Here is an 18,900-nt window from a genome sequence, read left to right on the forward strand (position 1 = left end):
TTGGCCCTTGCTCCCTGCAGTCCTGTGCCTGGCTCCCTCCTTCTCTTCCCAGCCTGCCCCCACCCTCGCCCCTACTTTTCCCAGCCCGGCTTCCTGCTCCCCGCTCACCTCACAAGGTTACAACTTCTGAGCACCTCTCCTGCCCTGCAGCCCTGCAAATCCCAGCTCCAGGGCTCTTTGCAGGCCTACCAGGCTACTACAGTAGTGCTATTTAACAGGCCCTGCGATCTGTACAGGGTAGCAGCAGTGGCAGCCCTGGGCCCCCTTAAGTCCACTGGGCCCCTATGCCAGGGGTGAGCAAAGTAGGGGGCGGGCCCCCTTGAGGGGCATGAAATTTTGAAAGAGGGGGTGCAGCATGATTGGCAGCTATGTCTCAGGCTCATCCATCTCATTAAAATGTTGAACTACGTTAATGTTTTTATGTCTGTGTATTCACATTTATATACCAGTTAAGAAAGTTTTCACATTGTACAGACATTTTCTAAGTGTGCTGAAAGGGTCTTTTTTTCATATGAACACAACCCACATTTCTGTTGGTTTGAGTTACATTAGACAGGCTGTGGGGTGGGGGGGGCCCTGATAATTGCAGGGACGAAAAGCAGGGGCCCAACATAAGAGGTTTGCTCACACCTGCCCTAGGCGATTGTCCCCTTTGCCCTGCCTCTGAGGGCAGGACTGCAGGGACAGGAACTGAATCAGTGAAGTTTTTCACAGCTCTGTTACTGAAAGTTATTTTGAAACTAAATTTCAGCTTTTCCTGTAATTTTTACCTTGATTGTATTAGTTCATAACCCACTATAAATGTTCAGGTTCCTTAAAACCAAGGCAAGTAGTCTCTGCCTTTAAGACTGTCTTAAAATAGTTGGAATGGCATCTCTGCTCAATCTTGCTTTAAAACCTTAAGAAAATTGATTTGCTTAACATGCTCATTATAATTTAATTATTACTTGAAGTAATTGAACAGGCAGATAAACTGAACTATGGATTTATTGATTGTATTTTAATTATAACCCTAATTTTACTTGTACCATTGTAAATTAGCTGTGATATATTTCACTTATACTCACATTTGTTCTATAACTACTTGCTTAATCTTTTAATACATTTGTTAAAGACGCACTGAACTGGTTTATCTCTCAAGATTTTGATATAGACAAAGTAATCTGCATGGGTGACAATTACAAATTAGCCCTAAGCCCCATCCTATATTTTTATTACTGAAAATAACAGCTGTTTATTTCTACAGGACAGTAACAAACCATGGTAGCATATGTACAGATCTGTCAGGCATGTTCAGGGATTAAACATTTGAGTGTCAGATCCAAAAATACAGCCCCTTGCAACTTGAGCTGAGGGAGAACATCCCTCCAGGAGAGCAATAGGCTGGTACAGTATTTTAGACAAGCTCCTGGAGGGAGAAATGACCATATGCTATACATAGCGTACATACATATACACAAGGACTCCATTCTGCACAGGTGGTTTCTGCTACCTCTTGCAGGAAGGGCAGTTAAAAGCTCCACAAGAACCACTTTAATAGTTTCCCACATTAAAGTTTCACATTACAAAATTGCTTCTTTTTATGGTAGCACTTCAGGCAGGTATTTTGGTCAGGAAATCCATTCTAAAAAGGCACGGTTAGTGTCTAGTATATAAATTGGGTAAACTGCATGCTGAGCCATTAAATCATCCTGCGTTTCTAAAGATGAAGCATTTCAAGGCTAACTGGCTAAACTGAGTCCTCCATATAGTGGCATCCTAGATCCTCGATTTTCATCCTGAGTAAATGAATAAAGCCTAGCTTTTGGGTGTAGCCTCCTAACTCTCCACCATGTTAATTAGTAATGACAGCACTTAACAACTGGTACCAAGCCTTTAAGTTTTTGAATCCTGCACTGTCACAATTTTAATGTTGAATGTACATCTCACTTCGGTTTTCTATCAAGCAATAATACATCTAAAGAGGCTGAAAGGCTTTTACGGTGCCTTGTTATCCAGTGCATCATGTAGGTCCAATTCCTAAAGTTCATGTGAAGCTCAAACTCCCCTGGAAGTCAATAGGAGTCACTCTCTTCCAAGGGTATAGGTGGCACTCTGGAGCCTGTAGCCAGCATATAACTGTTCACTGGGGGGAAGGTAGCTTTCTAGACTACAGAGTAAGATCCCCATGCTTGGGATGCTGGGGCAGGTTTCACAGGTCGAAATTAGTATTATGTTTGTTGAGGATTGCGGGAGGTCTTGGAAGAACATTTGTCTTAAGATGAAAGTTATAGGAAAGGAAGGGAAAATAAGAATGCCTGTCTTTGGGAGGGAGGGAGAGTGGAGGCTAATCTTCTGCAGATGACTGGTAGGAAGACATGAACACTTGCTTGTCGGCAGCAGTGAAAAGTGAGAGTAAGGCCAGGAGCAGCCATCATTGGAGAATAAGCTGTGGGAGCATTTTTGGCAGCTGGCAGGCGGTTAGAACCAATAACTTGCCAATAGGAGTAAGGTAGTGGGGGCTGGAGGTTATTGGCTGGAAGAGTTTGTGCTACAAGAGTTTATCTATGTTATATCTGTGTTTGTCAGAGGGCCCAGTTACACAAGTCAGGCCAGGTCCACCCTGTGTTGAAAAGTGACTTAAGATAAACAATTCCGGCTACAACAATTGCATAGCTGGAATTGACGTATTGTAGATTGATTTTTCTGGCCATCCCCAGAGTGGTAGGTGAATGGGAGAAACTGTCCTGTAACCTCCCTTACTCCTCAGGATAGCGAGGAATACCAGGGTTGACAGTAGAATCTTTATGGTTCGATTTAGCGTGTTCCCCACGATGGACTAAAATAATTTCTTGTCCATTTGTCCTGTTTGTCTCTCACGTATTATACATCTGAATTCCATGCTTTCCATCTCCTATACAATTATTTCTTTCAACTACCCTTTTTCAGACATCTTAAATGTTGTGTTCAATGACACGAAATCCAAGGAAATGCTTTCACAAAGTTTTTATTGGAATTAAAAAGACTGTCTCAGATTCTGATTTCTACAACACCACTGCATATCCAGAAAACTTCACATGTACACTGCTATACTTAAGTGACCCAGTAATTCTACAGGACGACCCTAATTTTCATCTACTACCATCATTGTAATATAATCTTTGTAACGAACAGTATTTGTTTCAGGATCAACAGCAGCAGACAGCATCTCCTCCATTTCTTCCTGTGTAAAAGGTTCACCTGTAAGAGGACAAAAGTGTCAACAAGTTTTTCTTGATACTATATATTACTCAAACTTACCCAACAGGCTTGGTGTTTGGAGTCTCCCTTGCAATCCTTTTGGTACTCACACAAAAGACAGGGAGACCCAGGACCCAATTCTTTTACTTATACCAATTATTTGCAATATTGTCATAGCCATGTTGGTCCCAAGATTTGAAAGACAAGGTGGGTGAGACAATATCTTTTATTGGGCCAGTGTCATATGGAAGCTTTCAATTTTCACAATGCTCTCCTTGAAACCCAGAAAAAGTAAATTTTTGAAAAATGATAACACTCATGAGTAATAAAAATAATTGTAAAAGATAAAACCACCTCCTTTTACCTTAGAATGTTTATAGAACCTCCCTGTAATGTGGAGTGATTTAAAAACAAAGCTCTAATCAATCAGGATGAATTCTTTTATAGTCTGTATCTGCAATTTCTTTAGCTGCCCCAATGCAACTAAAGTGGGATAGTAAAAGTGGGGTCGTTAATGCTGACAAGGCACAGACATTTTCACCACAGCTGTACCATGTCTACACTTGTTCTCCTGCTATTGCTACCACTGGTGAAAGAGCAGCGTTGAAATTAGTGAAATGGCGAGTAGTGTCCTGAAAAATATTAGCTTCTGATTCTCCGAGAACCACAGACCTTTCCTATATTAGCACAACATATCTTCCAACTAGTTACAAGTACTTTGGAGAAATGATTTTATTCCTTCTCCCTGGCCCAAGACTAGTATCCTGTGGTGGGCAACGTACCACATGTGATAAACCCCCTTTTCCACCAGCTGCTATGCTAGAGATGTTTAAAACTATTCCATTAAAAGCTATCAGTTTGTTTTCCCCAAATATTCAGTCACAGATCATTCTTAAAACCAGAGTCAAATTAGCTTATAGGTAGAGGGGCGTTTTCTCTATTGCTGTCTGGTTAGGAAGTCTCACTTCTGTTTTCAGACATCCTGCAAGAACTTGAACTTGTAGTCACTCCCCATGTTACCAGAAAGTGCTGTCCGTAACTGTAATTCTTCAACAGTGTTGTCTGCATATTCACACTTAATGGGAGAGAAACTCCTAGTGGAGCCCGAAGGGCAAAGTGAATTTTCAGAAGACAATGATCCCTCATCCTAAGGCGTTGAAATGCTCAGGTGTGCCTCAGATCCGTCATGGATGGCAATCAGGCTAACTCAGGAAGACCCAGAAATGAGATGCTGAAGAAGACTCACGCTGTGTCTAGACTGCAGGGAACTGTCAGCAAAGGATACGCAAATTGCTTACTGCCGTTTCCATGTCTTTTGCTGACAGTTCTGTTAGGAGAAGCTTTTCTGGCATTTGGGCCTGGGCCAAATGTTGGAAAAACCCCTCCATTGAGACATCCCTTCTTCCTCGTGGAATGAGGTTTACAGGGATTTCAAAAGAATGTTCCCGACCGGCAGATCTCCTCCAAGAGATCTGCAGACTGGACACATGCTCTGTCGAGAAACCGTCTGTCGACAGAAGCCTGCAGTCCAGACATAGCCTCAGTTACATTCTCCAGATCTGAATTTAGTCTCAGCCTATTGGCTCCTTTCCATGAAGAAGGGACACCTTCTTAAAAGTGGAGGCACATTGGCACAGAGGGACCATCACTGTCTACTGGGATGCTGGAACAATTTGTATAGTGCCGGTGCTGAGTGCCACTGAGCCAGACTGTAAGCCCTGCGTATAATGAAAACCACTTCAAGTGCTGCAGCACCCTCCACAGCCCTAGTTCCAGCACCTATGAGTCTGTCTCTCAGGAGAGCCTGAACGAGGAACCAGCATTGCAAATCCACCGGCTAATGCCTAAACCTATCATGCTGTTTCTTCTTCCTTCTGAGTCGGTGCTTAGTTTTTCTGTTTGGAGACCCTCTCTGAGCCCCCATTTGAAAGCAAAGAAAAGTGGAATTTAGATCTCCTCAAATGTCAAGCCCTGATCCAAGGACAGGTCAGTACATTCGAGGTTCCTTCGATGCCAGCAGAGGCTCCAGGACTGAGTAAATTGCCCTGGCTGAACTGCTTCGTGGCTGGGAGAAAGCACCATACACGTCCACAATAGGAAGGATGGCTTGACATTGGGAGGCTTAGATGATGGATATGTATCAGAAGGGTAGCCAAGTTAGTCTGTATCTTCAAAAACAACCAGCAGTTCTGTGGCACCTTATAGACTAACAGATTTTTTGGAGCATAAGCTCCTAGATGATGGAGCATGGCGTTCCACTGACTGGGAGCCAGAAAAAGGGCAAACCCCAGCACCAAAGTCTGCTTTCCTTGTACCAAGGGCTTAAGAACTGACAAAAGCCCATTGAGTCCATGTATCAGAATAGGGCCTGAAACAAAGAAAGCTCTTGGAAAGTTGGGAACGAATTATATTTGTCTTTTTGACCTTAAGTCATAAAGAGCTGGTATGCCAAACAATCCATACAATAAAGAAAAACACTCAGGCAGTACATATTTGCACCCGATTCTAGAAAGATTGAAGGGCATAAAATACACTTCTCAAACATGGTCTTTTTTGCTGGGTCTTTTGGGTTGGACATAATGCCTTTGAACCAGAAAAGAGATGGTCTTGGAAGAAAGATGTGCATTGGCACTGAAACTATCTGAACAGTCTACAGTTCTAAATAAGACATTAACAGGAGATTTTTGGTGAAAAAGTAGCTCCCCAAACACAGAGAATTGGTCCCTATATTTGTAGGTAGCCATGGAAAGGAAAAGAAGGGAAATAAATGAAGAGGTTGAAAACTGTACGACCTCTTGTAAATATGACTATTTGATGCCACAAGAAAGTGCTCATCTGGGCACTGATTTTCTAGAAAGTTCTGGAAGCTCAGTGGCACCGGGGCTCTTGTCACATGTAGAAATATGTAAGTGCCATCTCAAACAGCTGTTCTTGATTATTAACATAATTATTAATTTCTAATATTTTAAAGTGTCAGAAGTGTACATGACATGGTACAAACAGTTAAAGAGATAATAACCTAATTTCCCTGGAGAAGTTACAACTGAAAGGTTTTGTTCTGCAGTTTATTTGAGTGAGTATTATTTTCTTAAATACCAGTTTTATGTTAATTAAAAATCTTTACCTTCTTCAGTCATATATTTGACTAACTCTTCTTTGGTAAGATGTCCGCACTTTTTCACATCTAAAACCTAAAGAAAAGGAATAATAAAACCTTTTGGTTTATGCTCTTATTGAGTCAAGATTCGATAACTATTTTCCCCTTAACTAGGCACCTTAAAGTTGTGGTTACAGACCTCAAATGCACGTAAAAGTACATCTTCTGGAATAGGTCGATATCTGAAAAAAATTAACTAGAACAATTAGTGCCATGATTTGGAAGGCTACTCTGCTGTTTTGGAAGCAGGATCCCACAACAGTCACAAAACAATACGTAATAAATCATAAATATTAAAGAAAAAGGAAAATGCTGAAATAAAAAGTTATTTATAAACACTGCAGCTTGCAAATTATATCTGCTGCAAGAATACCTATGCAAGGAAACAATTCAACACAATAGTGCAGAACTAATTCCCACTGAAGTCAGTTGGACTTTCGTATGCAAAAGAACTTTGCTGAGTTGGGTATAAATCTATGGTGGTCACAAAACTTATAAGTAAAGAGACTGCCTCCTTTTTTAAATATTAACAATAAATTTATTACAGGTAATACCGTTGCAATGAAGGACAAATGTAAATATACCAAGGCCATCTGCAAATATAAAGACCAACGCACGCCTCTGAACAATGTATAGCCTTCTAGTTTCAGACCAGTTACCCTTTTAGACTGCTAATCATATACACTTAGGCTATGTCTATACTATGGTGGTGCTGAAGACACCGGAACTTGGAGGTGGGCCAGGTGTGGGACTGGGGGGCCTTAGTCCTCAGTGGGAGTGGAAGGCCATGAGCCATGCCGGCCATGTGAGCCCCTACTACCCTGGGTCCAGGGTCCCCATCAGCACTGGGACTATGGGGAGGTAAGGGTGCAGGGGGGTGCAGCGGCCTCAGCCTGTGGGGGAGGCATGGCAGGAAGCAGGTAGGAGGGCAGGGGGACAGACTCACCAGGGTCTGTGCTGGCCAGGAACCACTGGATGAGTTCCAGCTGGGTTGCTGGTAGGAGGTTGGGTGGGATCTGGGTAGTGAAGACAGGGGATATGGGGAGGGCTGCAGGGGGTGCTGCAGAGGAGGCTGAAGGGGGATCTGGGAGTGGGTTGAGAGGGGGGAGGGGCCCAGGGCAGGAGACGAGTCATGGCCCACGCAAGGGCGTGAAGGGCGTCCACCACCTCACCCCAGACCTCCTGCTCAATCACCAGCCATTCCCACATGGGGGCATTTAACACCTATGAGGCAGCCGTGTGGGCAGGTGGCAGAGGTGGGGGTGCCCCAGCCCTCTCGGCAGTTGGTATGGGGCTCCCCTGGCCTTGGATGGGGCTTACCCAGACCTTGGGTGGCAGAGCTGTGGAGACAGAAGGAGATAGAAAGATGACCCATCAGTCCCATGACCTGGCCTCAAGGCATCTGCCCCCCAAATCCCCTGGCCAGCCCCTCTCCCTGCCCTGCTGTCTGCTGTCTCGGCAGTTCTGGGGGATCCTGGGCACCAGGGGATCCTTGCATGGGTGGGGCACATGCCAGGTGACCCCTCTCCCCGGGCGTGTGGCTTGTGGTGCTGTCCATGGGGTACTGAGTGTCTGCGCATGGCCCTTTCCAAGAGTCGGGGGATGTGGCTATCTGGGCTCATCCGGATGGGGGCCGGCAGCTATGTGGCTGGCCCACTGCCAGCATGGATGGGGAAGCACCCTCACACACACCCTGGGGATTCCGAAGTGCCAGGTACCTACCGAAGGGTCCCTCAAAGAATTTGGGGGGGGCCCAGGAGGAGGGAACCTGGCTGGAGGACCCAGTTGGGAGGGTGATGATCAGAACCCCTCCTCTTCCTCTGACGTGGGCTCTGGCTCCTCGGCAGAAGCGGGGGTCAAGGTCCTGGCTGGTCCTCAGCCTCTGGCTTGGTCTTGGGCCCTGGCTCTGGACTGGCGGTGTCCAGCTTCTGTAGTGGGGGGGGGCTGCCTCCTTCGGCCTGAGGAGGCGGTCCAGCTCCTTGTAGTGGGGGCAGCCAGTGGGTGCAGCCCCCAGTGGGCCTGCCACAGCTTTCACTGCACTGGGTGTGGAGTGCGGCTGGGGAACCTCTTGGTGCTCAGGCTGATGGACAGCCAGTCAAAAGCCACGGTGTTCCAGTGCCAGCCGACTTCCTCATCCCCCCACATTCCCCAGAGGTCTTTGACCTCGGCCTCTGTCCACGATGGGGCCCTTTTTTGGCAATGGCTGGACTCCTGGGAGCCCTCCACCAGCTCAGAGAGGAATCCTGTGGGGCGCAGGTTCCTAGGCGCGTCTGGGTGCATTCGGTGGCTTGTAGGTGGGCTGCCACAGCGTTGTGTGTTTGCTGCTGCTAGCAGGCTCTCAGCTTCCTGTCACAGCATTCCTGGCTCCATGTGTTTTTAGATGTGGCCAGCCTCAGAGATCATAGAGCCCCACAGGTGCTGGCAGGGGCATCTCCACATGCCAGCTAGCTGGCGGCAAGGAGGACTGCTCTTTTGAAAGAGCAGCCTGAGAAGCATCTACACACGTTGTCTTTCGAAAGAATCTTTCGAAAGGGTGTGCTCTTCCTGAAACGGGAGGGGAAGAGCGATTTCAAGAGCAGCGCTGCGTTCTTTCGAAAGTACTTTTGAAAGAACACGTTTCGCGTGTAGACGCTCCGTGGGATCTTTGGAAAGAACCCCTACTTTTGAGAAATATTTTGAAAAAACATGCCAGTGTAGACACAGCCTTACTGTGTATGGCAGCTAGTAGAAACATGCTAAGCCTACTCATAAATGAAACCTCCTTAAACCTGATGACTAAAGATCTTTATCTTGATAAAATCTCTTTAGACACACACCAAATCAGATGAGTGGGAATTTTATTTTGATTCACGCTATGCAAGAGAAGACAAGACAAGAATTGATACACTATCATAATTCACAGTGCCTATAAACTATGTGATAGTCTTTGTGTGATTTTAGTAACTGTAAAACAATATTTTTAGATTAAATCAGCTTGAACTAAAATGATTGTCACTATCAAACTTAGAATTAGCAAAAAATCAAAATCCTCACTTTTTATAATTAAAGAAAGGCATACTTGATATCTTTGTTCAAAACCAACCACTCACAGATCTAAACCAACAACAAAGAAAACATCTATTTTCCATCACCTTCTTTCCATTAATACTTTTGTCATCATTGGGAGAAATTTTTCCAAACGAATATACCCTGTAGGTTCCTCTTCTTCTACCTGATATTAAAACAAAAAGATAGTAAATTTAAATTGCTAATGACACATTAGAATACTAAAAAGAGAGACAGAGAACAAGTTGGCTCCAGCATCAAAATATGCTATATTTTGAATATTCTTAATGTTGCCAGAGGAGAGAAAAGTGGTTGGATCTATGAGACCCCATTTATTGCCAAATGCCTATAAGCAAGTGGATGAGGAAGGGAAAATAAGCCAGACATAGGGGAGATGTTAATTTCACTTCACTCCCATTTAGCAAGAGGAGAGCCAGAATGGAACTAAGCTGTACTTTCTGCTACCCCATATTGTAGAGCAAAAATGGAACAAGATATGCTGAGCCACTATTCTCTCTCATGGCTCCTTGTCAGGTGGCACAGCCACACCCTACCCTATACACAGGGCTAAGCATAAAGACTCAATCTAGCTCATAACAAACAAATACTAATGATATATTACATGTAATAGTTTTCATCTTCAAAATGCTTTACAAACATTAACTAATCTCACACCATCTCTTTGAATTATTATACCCATTTCATAGACAAAGAAACTGAGGGTTTGGCTATACAGGGACACACAAGCCGTGTCCACACTAGCCAAAACTTGGAAATGGCCAAGCAAATGGCCATTTCGAAGTTTACTAATGAAGTGCTGAAATACATATTTAGTGCCTCATTAGCATGCGGGCAGCCCCGGCACTTCGAAATTGATGCAGCTTGCCGCCACACGGCTCATCCAGATGGAGCTCCTTTTTGAAAGGACTCCAGCTACTTTGAAGTCCCCTTATTCCCATGAGCAGAAGGGAATAAGTGGAATTCAAAGTAGGCAGGGTCCTTTTGAAAAGGAGCCCCGTCTGGACGAGACGCGCGGCAGCGAGACGCGTCAATTTCGAAGTGCTGCGGCCGCCCGCATGCTAATGAAGCACTGAATATGTATTTCAGCGTTTCATTAGTAAACTTCCAAATGGCCATTCGCATGGCCATTTCCAAGTTTTTGGCTAGTGTAGGCGTAGCCACAGAAAAATTAAAACAGATAAGCCGAAAGTGTGAAGCTATTACGTGTAACTATAAAGCTGCGTCTACACGTGCACGCTACTTCGAAGTAGCAGCACTAACTTCGAAATAGCACCCATCACGTCTACACGCGTCGGGCGCTATTTCGAAGTTAACTTCGACGTTAGGCGGCGAGACGTCGAAGTCGCTAACCTCATGAGGAGATAGGAATAGCGCCCTACTTCGACGTTCAACGTCGAAGTAGGGACAGTGTAGACAATCCGCGTCCCGCAACGTCGAAATTGACGGGTCCTCCATGGCGGCCATCAGCTGGGGGGTTGAGAGACGCTCTCTCCAGCCCCGCAGCTCACTGGTGGCCGCGTGGAGCGGCCCCTTAAAGGTCCCCTCCCCCGCCCTGACTGCAGGAGGCTGAGGCAACGTGCAGGCTCCTGCCTGCACACGCGGCAGCGAGCCTGCACAGCCCTCAGCCCCTGACAGCAGCCATGGCTGCCCAGCAGCCCCCCCAGAGGACCGCCCCCAAGAGGAGCCACAGCAGCCAGGGCAGCCAGAGGGCCACGCAGTCTGGGAAGCGGCAGCGGGGCCCCTCTTGGACGGAGGCCGAGATGCGGGACCTGCTGGGGCTCTGGAGCGAGGAGGAGGTGCTCCAGGTAATGGGGAGCAAGAGGCGGAACGCGGATGCATTCGCTCGGCTGGCCGACGGCCTGGCTGCCCGGGGTCACCCTGCCCGCACTCCGGACCATGTACGGAGTAAGGTGAAGGAGCTGCGGCAGGGTTACGCCCGGGCCCGGGATGTGGCCAGCCGATCTGGGGCCGCCCCCGTCACTTGCCCCTTTTACAGGGAGCTCAGGGACATCCTGGGCTCCCGGCACACCTCCTCCCCTCCAGCCACCCTTGACACCTCAGCTGACGAGCCCCAGCAGGCCCTGCAGCCGGGCTCCGCCCCGGAGGTAAGCCCCGCACCCCGGGGGCCCCCCCCGGAGGCCATCCCCGGGACATCGTGGCAGGAGGAGGAGGAGGAGGAGGAGGAGTGGGGCTCCTCCTCCACTGATTCCAGCCTGCAGATCCTCCTCCTGCCATCCCGGAGCAGCAGCAGGGCCTCCGACCCCCGGGGATCTCCAGACCGTGGGAGCGGACCCACAGGTAGGTACCCCTCTCTGGTGGACACCCCGGGGCTTGAGGGGCGGGGGGAACAGAGATGTGTCCAGGGCCCCCCACACGCTCACATGGCCATGGCCCCAAGGACACCAGGGCCATGGCCCTCACAGCACTGCAGCCATCAGCCCCTGCCCCCCGCCACCCTGCATGACAGTGCCATGCCCCATCCCCGGGCCAGGGGGGAGCGGAACCTCGAGGGGCCCCCGGGCGGAGGGGGTGGGACACCCCGCAGCAGCAGCATGCAATGGAGTAGGGGGAGTGCCAAAGGGAGACTCAGCCTACATATGAGCCACCCGAGCCGAGGAGCTCCCAGGGCCAAAGGAGGATCCTGGCGCTACAGCTGGCAGGTGACACCTCTGCCCTGAACAAACAGGAGGGAGGAGCCGAGCTGGCTTGGAATTGGGGGGCGAGGGCGGGGGCCACAGGTAGAGGCTAGGGGAAGGGAGAGCTGGTAGGCAGCCAGCCAGAGGAGGGGGAAAGCTGCATCCCAGAGGGGCCCCCCTTGGGGTCTTCTCCCCACGACGGGTTGGAAGGACTGTCTCTTCCGACAGCTGGTGCTGTCACTCCTGCCAGAAACTGGCCATCTGTGGCCTAAGAAACCTCTCCTGCTCTCAGACCCTGCGGGGTGAAGTGAGAGTCGCTCCCACCAGGGGACGGGGTGCAGGGCAGGGGGACCCCTGAACCCCATCCATCACAGCAGCATCTCCCGGGGACGGAGATGGAGAACCTGCAGCACAGGGCGGGGGGGACAAAGGCCACGGCTCGGGGCCCACACTAACGCCTGTCTCCATTCTTCTTTCCCCCCTCCTCTCCTGTGTTCTGCACCTGCACCTGCACCATCCGAAGGACCGGAAGAGAGCGCCGGCGAGGCATCGGTCGTCCCGGAGACCCCTCCGGGACCCTCGCTCCAGGGCAGCCCCTCGGCCGAGGAACGACCGGCCCCGCGGAGGGCCAGACGGCGGACCCCGCCCCTGCTACCGGCAGCGGCCACAGTCCCCCAGCTGCTGGCCATCCTCCGCCGGCAGCTGGAGGTCTCGGAGCAGCACCTCCGGCTGCAGGAGCAGGCGCTGGCCTGGCGCAGAGAGGCATGGGGGGCCTTTCTGGATATCATCAATCGGCTGATTGATTCCCTGGCCCCCCATGCCGCGCCGGCCGCGCCACCGCCCGCCATGCCCGCTCCTGCAGCCCCACCACCGGCTGCTCCAGCCATCGCCGGGCCGTCCGCCGTCGTCCCACCACCTCCCCGCGAGGGCCACCGCGCCGAGGGACCCCTGGAGCCACCCGTAACTCGCCGGCGCCGCTACCTTCCGGTGGAGCCCGCTCCCACCCAGCCGCGCACCAGACTGCAGGCCCAGCGGAGCTCCCGGCCGGGCACGCCCACTGCTGGGCTGTAGGGGTGAGGGGCCCGGGACGTGGCCCCCCCCCTTGTTGGACAGACTTTGGGGACTGGGTGGGTGGTGTGGGTGTTTCCCCTGTTTGCCCCGTCCCCCCCGTACATAGTTCTCCCCGTTCTCCTCCCTGCTTTTTGTTTTTCTTTTGATGGCGCACAGTGCTTTCATTTTTATTGTTGTACATAGTTTTATTTGTGCCCATCTTGGTTTTGTTGAATGTTTGTCCCTCCTTTTTGGTTTCTGTTTCACATATATATATTTTTTTATTTAAAAAAAAAAAAAATCGTGAGGACAAAAAAAACATTTACATTCACCCACAAGTTCGTGCTGTCATTTCTCCTGGACACGTGGGGGGGGGCGGTGGGGTGCTCCATGGTGTGGGCGTTGGGGCAGGAGTGTGGGGGAGGAAGGGCGGGCAGTAGGGGGCCTGGGCAGAGTTCACCCCGCGGCCTGGTCGTCGAAGTGGGCCCTCAGGGCCTCCCGGACCCGGGTCCCCTCTGGGTCCACCTGCCGACTGGGGGCAGCAGGTGGCTGGAGGTGTGCCCTGCCGGCCTCGGCGGCCCAGCCCTGAAGAAAGCTCTCCCTCTTGCTCTCCATGAGGTTGTGCAGGGCGCAGCAGGCACCCACAATCTGGGGGATGTTGTTGGGGCTGGCATCCAGGCGGGTGAGGAGACATCGCCATCGTCCCTTGAGGCGGCCAAATGAGCGCTCCACCACCTGGCGCGCATGGTTTAGGCGCTCGTTGAAGCGCTCCTGGCTGGCGGAGAGGTGGCCCGTGTAGGGGCGCATGAGCCACGGCCGGAGGGGGTAGGCCGCATCCGCGATGATGCAGAAGGGCATGGTGGTGTCCCCCAGAGGGATCTCCCGCTGGGGGATGTAGGTCCCCGCCTCCAGCCGGCGGCACAGGCCCGAGTTCCGGAACACCCGGGTGTCGTGGGTGCTGCCAGGCCAGCCCACGTAAATGTCCTGGAACCGTCCCCGGCTGTCCACCAAGGCCTGCAGGACGACTGAATGGTAGCCCTTCCGGTTGAGGTATCGGCCTCCACTGTGGTCCGGGGCGCGGATGGGGATGTGAGTCCCATCCAGAGCCCCGAAGCAGTTGGGGAAGCCCAGGGTGGCAAAGGCGGCGACAGTGGCACGTGGGTCCCCCAGCCTCACGAGCCTGTGCAGGAGCATGGAGTTGATGGCACGCACGACCTGCAGAGAAAGCACATGGGACAGCCCCAATGAGGGGTGAGCAGGGTGTGCATGGCCCTGCCCTGCCCTGGCCCCCCTGCCCTGCTCTGCCCTGGCCCCCCTGGCCTGCCCTGCCCTGGCTCCCCTGGCCTGCCCTGCTCTGCCCTGGCCCCCCTGGCCTGCCCTGCCCTGGCCCCCCTGCCCTGCCCTGCTCTGCCCTGCCCTGCCCTGCCCTGGCTCCCCTACCCTGCCCTGCCCTGCCCTGGCCCCCCTGCCCTGCCCTGCCTCCCCTGCCCTGCCCTGCCCTGCCCTGGCCCCCCTGCCCTGCTCTGCCCTGCCCTAACCTGCCCTGCCCTGGCCCCCTTGCCCTGGCTCCCCTGCCCTGGCCCCCCTGCCCTGCTCTGCCCTGCCCTGCCCTGCCCTGCCCTGCCCTGCCCTGGCTCCCCTACCCTGCCCTGCCCTGCCCTGGCCCCCCTGCCCTGCTCTGCCCTGCCCTGCCCTGCCCTGGCTCCCCTACCCTGCCCTGCCCTGCCCTGCCCTGGCCCCCCTGCCCTGCTCTGCCCTGCCCTGGCCCCCCTACCCTGCCCTCCCCTGCCCTGGCCCCCCCTGCCCTGCCCTGCCCTGCCCTGCCCTGCCCTGCCCTGGCCCCTCTGCTCTGCCCTGGCCCCCCTGGCCTGCCCTGGCCTCCCCCTGTGGGTTCTCTTACCTCCATGAAGACAGCCCCGACGGTGGCCTTTCTGACGCCAAACTGCTGCCCCACGGATCGGTAGCTGTCCGGAGTGGCCAGCTTCCAGACAGCGATGCCGACCCGTTTCTCCACAGGGAGGGCACGCCGCATGGCAGTGTCCCGGTGCCTGAGTGCGGGGCTGAGCCACTGGCACAGCTCCAGGAATGTCTGTCGGGTCATCCTGAAGTGGCGGACCCAGTGGTCGTCGTCCCACTCCCCAAGCACCAGCCGCTCCCACCAGTCGGTGCTGGTGGGGTAGCTCCACAGCCGCCGGCGTGTGAGGCGGGGGGTGGAGCGGGGTGCTGCAGGGGGAGGGGCTGAGCCCTGCTGCCCTGGGGGCATGTCCTCCCCTGGGGCAAGAAGGTGCTCAGCTGCCCCCAACATGACAAGAGCCAGGGCAAGCCCTGTTCCTGCCGGGAGGGCTGGGTGGACCTCTAGCTGCTGCTGCTGCTGCTGCTGCTGCTGCTGCTGGGGGTCCATGACTGCGGCGCTCGGGGTCTGTGTGCCTATATGGCTCGTCAGACCGCGTGCTGTGCAGGCTGAGTGTATGTGGGAGGGGCCCTTTAAGGGAGCGGCTAGCTGTTGCCCCAGAAGCGCTAGTCCGCCCGTTGACCCTGTCTGCAGCTGTGCCTGGCATCCCTATTTCGATGTGTGCTACTTTGACGTGTAGACGTTCCCTCGCTGCGCCTATTTCGATGTCGGGCTGCGCAACGTCGAAGTTGAACATCGACGTTGCCGGCCCTGGAGGACATGTAGACGTTATTCATCGAAATAGCCTATTTCGATGTCGCAACATCGAAATAAGCTACTTCGATGTAGGGTGCACGTGTAGACGTAGCCTAAGCGTGCAAACCCCCTACATGGATGCTCTCACTCGGGACCTACATTAATTTGTCTTATCTTTCTTGAGTGCCCCTGCTGGAGGCAGAGAGATTAAGGTCTTGCCTAACTGACAATTTGCTCCAATTTGGACTATTGTGGGCTAGCCACTAATATGGCTCCATACACCTGGTCAGGACCCTACTGTAGGTAGGGAAAGCTATCGTTTGCACTGGTGAAACTTACTCCTCCTTGCAAACAAGGTAAGTTCCAGGGTAAATACAAATCACAGCTTATTTTATCTATTCTAGAAATTTGCACTGGGGTCGGGGCTGGCCATTGATTATATAAATCACAGTTTCTGTGTCTACATGTGCACGCTACTTCGAAGTAGCGGCACTAACTTCGAAATAGCGCCCGTCGTGGCTACACGTGTCGGGCGCTATTTTGAAGTTAACTTCGACGTTAGGCGGCGAGACGTCGAAGTCACTAACCTCATGAGGGGATCGGAATAGCGCCCTACTTCGACGTTCAACGTCGAAGTAGGGACCGTGTAGACGATCCACGGCCTGCAACGTCGAAATTGCCGGGTCCTCCATGGTGGCCATCAGCTGGGGGGTTGAGAGACGCTCTCTCCAGCCCCTCAGCTCACTGGTGGCCGCATGGAGCGGCCCCTTAAAGGTCCCCTCCCCCTCCCTTCCTCTGCAGGAAGCTGAGGGAACGTGCAGGCTGCAGCCTGCACACGCGGCCAGCCTGCACCACCCTCAGCCCCACAGAGCTGCGATGGCTGCCCGTCAGCCCCCCCAGCGCCCCCAGGGGACCCCCCCCAAGGGGAGCCAGGGCAGCCAGCCCAGCCAGAAGGGCAGCCAGGCTGGGAAGCGGCAGCGGGGCCCCTCCTGGACGGAGGCCGAGCTGCGGGACCTGCTGGGGCTCTGGAGCGAGGAGGAGGTGCTCCAGGTAATGGGGAGCAAGAGAGGGAACGCGGATGCATTCGCTCGGCTGGCCGACGGCCTGGCTGCCCGGGGTCACCCTGCCCGCACTCCTGACCACGTCAGGAGTAAGGTCAAGGAGCTGCGGCAGGGTTACTCCCGGGCCCGGGATGCGGCCAGCTGATCAGGGGCCGCCACCATCACTTGCCCCTTTTACAGGGAGCTCAGGGACATCCTGGGCTCCCGGCACACCTCCTCCCCTCTGGCCACCCTTGACACCTCGGCTGACGAGCCCCAGCAGGCCCTGCAGACGGAGTCCGCCCCGGAGGCAAGCCCCGCACCCTGGGGGCCCCCCCCGGAGGCCACCCCTGGGACATCGCGGCAGGAGGAGGAGGAGGGGGGGGGGGGCTCCTCCTCCGCAGAATCCAGCCTGCAGATCCTCCTCCTGCCATCCCGGAGCAGCAGCAGGGCCTCCGCCCCCTGGGGATCTCCGGACCGTGGGAGCGGACCGACAGGTAGGTACCCCCCTCTGGTGGACACCCCTGGGCTTGAGGGGCAGGGGTAAGAGATATGTGTCCAGGGCCCCCCACATGCTCACACGGCCATGGCCCCAAGGACACCAGGGCCATGGCCCTCACAGCACTGCAGCCATCAGCCCCTGCCCCCCCCTACCCCGCATGACAGTGCCATGCCCCATCCCCGGGCCAGGGGAGAGCGGAACCTCGAGGGGCCCCCGGGAGGAGGGGGTGGGACACCCCGCAGCAGCAGCATGTGATGGAGTGGGGGGAGTGCCAAAGGGAGACTCAGGCTACATATGAGCAACAAGAGCCAAATAGCTCCCAGGGGCAAAGGAGGATCCTGGGGCTACAGCTGGCAGGTGACACCTCTGCCCTGAACAAACAGGAGGGAGGAGCTGAGCTGGCTTGGACTTGGGGGGCGAGGGCGGGGGCCACAGGTAGAGGCTAGGGGAAGGGAGAGCTGGAAGGCAGCCAGCCAGAGGAGGGGGAAAGCTGCATCCCCGAGGGGCACCCCTTGGGGTCTTCTCCCCACGACGGGTTGGAAGGACTGTCTCTTCCGACAGCTGGTGCTGTCACTCCTGCCAGAAACTGGCCATCTGTGGCCTAAGAAACCTCTCCTGCTCTCAGACCCTGCGGGGTGAAGTGAGAGTCGCTCCCACCAGGGGACGGGGTGCAGGGCAGGGGGACCCCTGAACCCCATCCATCACAGCAGCATCTCCCGGGGACGGGGATGGGGAACCTGCAGCACAGGGCTGGGGGCACAAAGGCCACGGCTCGGGGCCCACACTAACGCCTGTCTCCATTCTTCTTCCCCCCCTCCTCTCCTGTGTCCTGCACCTGCACCATCAGAAGGACCGGAAGAGAGCGCCGGCGAGGCGTCAGTCGTCCCTGAGAGCCCTCCGGGACCATCGCTCCAGGGCAGCCCCTCGGCCGAGGACCGACCGGCCCCACGGCAGGCTAGACGGCGGACCCCACGCCTCCAACCGCTGATGGCAACGGACCCCCAGCTGCTGGCCATTCACCGTCGGCAGCTGGAGGTCGCGGAGCAGCACCTCCAGCTGCAGGAGCGGGCGCTGGCCTGGCGCCAGGAGGCATGGGGGGCCTACATGGACACATTTAACCGCCTGGTGGACTACCTGGCCCCCCATGCCGCACCGGCCGCAACCTCGCCCGCCCTGCCTGCTCCTGCAGCCCCACCACCAGCTGCTCCGCCCATCACCGTCCCGTCCGCCGTCGCCCCGCCACCCACCGGCGAGGGCCAGAGTGCCGAGGGACCCCTGGAGCCACCTGACACTCGCCGGCCACCGTACCTTCCGGTCCAGCCCGCTCCCACCCAGCCACGGACCAGGCTGCGAGCACGGCGGGGCTCCCGGCCGCCAACGCCCAGTGCCGGGCTATAGGGGCGAGGGGCCCGGGACGTGGCCCCCCGCCTTGTATATAGTTGGACCCTGGTTTTTTCGGCCCCCAGTTTGCCCCGTCCCCCCCATGTAAATAGTTCTCCTCTTTATCCTCCCTGGTTTTCTTTTTATTATTGCAGACAGTTATTTCTTTGGATTGTTTTATTTTTGTACATATTGCTTTTGTT

At 53.9% G+C, this 18,900-nt stretch overlaps 1 protein-coding gene across 1 annotated transcript in view; it reads right to left on the reverse strand.

The window, feature by feature from the left end:
* Positions 1 to 2,978: 2,978 nt before the first annotated feature.
* DRC8 (dynein regulatory complex subunit 8) overlaps positions 2,979 to 18,900 on the reverse strand; it is a 76,601-nt gene continuing 60,679 nt past the window's right edge. The window contains exons 4-7 of the mRNA XM_074988630.1: positions 9,508 to 9,587; positions 6,516 to 6,558; positions 6,344 to 6,410; positions 2,979 to 3,219 (exon numbers count right to left, since the gene is read on the reverse strand). Of these exons, the coding sequence (XP_074844731.1) occupies positions 3,104 to 3,219; positions 6,344 to 6,410; positions 6,516 to 6,558; positions 9,508 to 9,587 (306 nt within the window). The 3' untranslated portion in view covers positions 2,979 to 3,103. The remainder of the gene's footprint in view (positions 3,220 to 6,343; positions 6,411 to 6,515; positions 6,559 to 9,507; positions 9,588 to 18,900) is intronic.

The sequence above is a fragment of the Carettochelys insculpta genome, chromosome 3 (genome assembly GCF_033958435.1).
Source record: "Carettochelys insculpta isolate YL-2023 chromosome 3, ASM3395843v1, whole genome shotgun sequence".
NCBI lineage: Eukaryota > Metazoa > Chordata > Testudines > Carettochelyidae > Carettochelys > Carettochelys insculpta.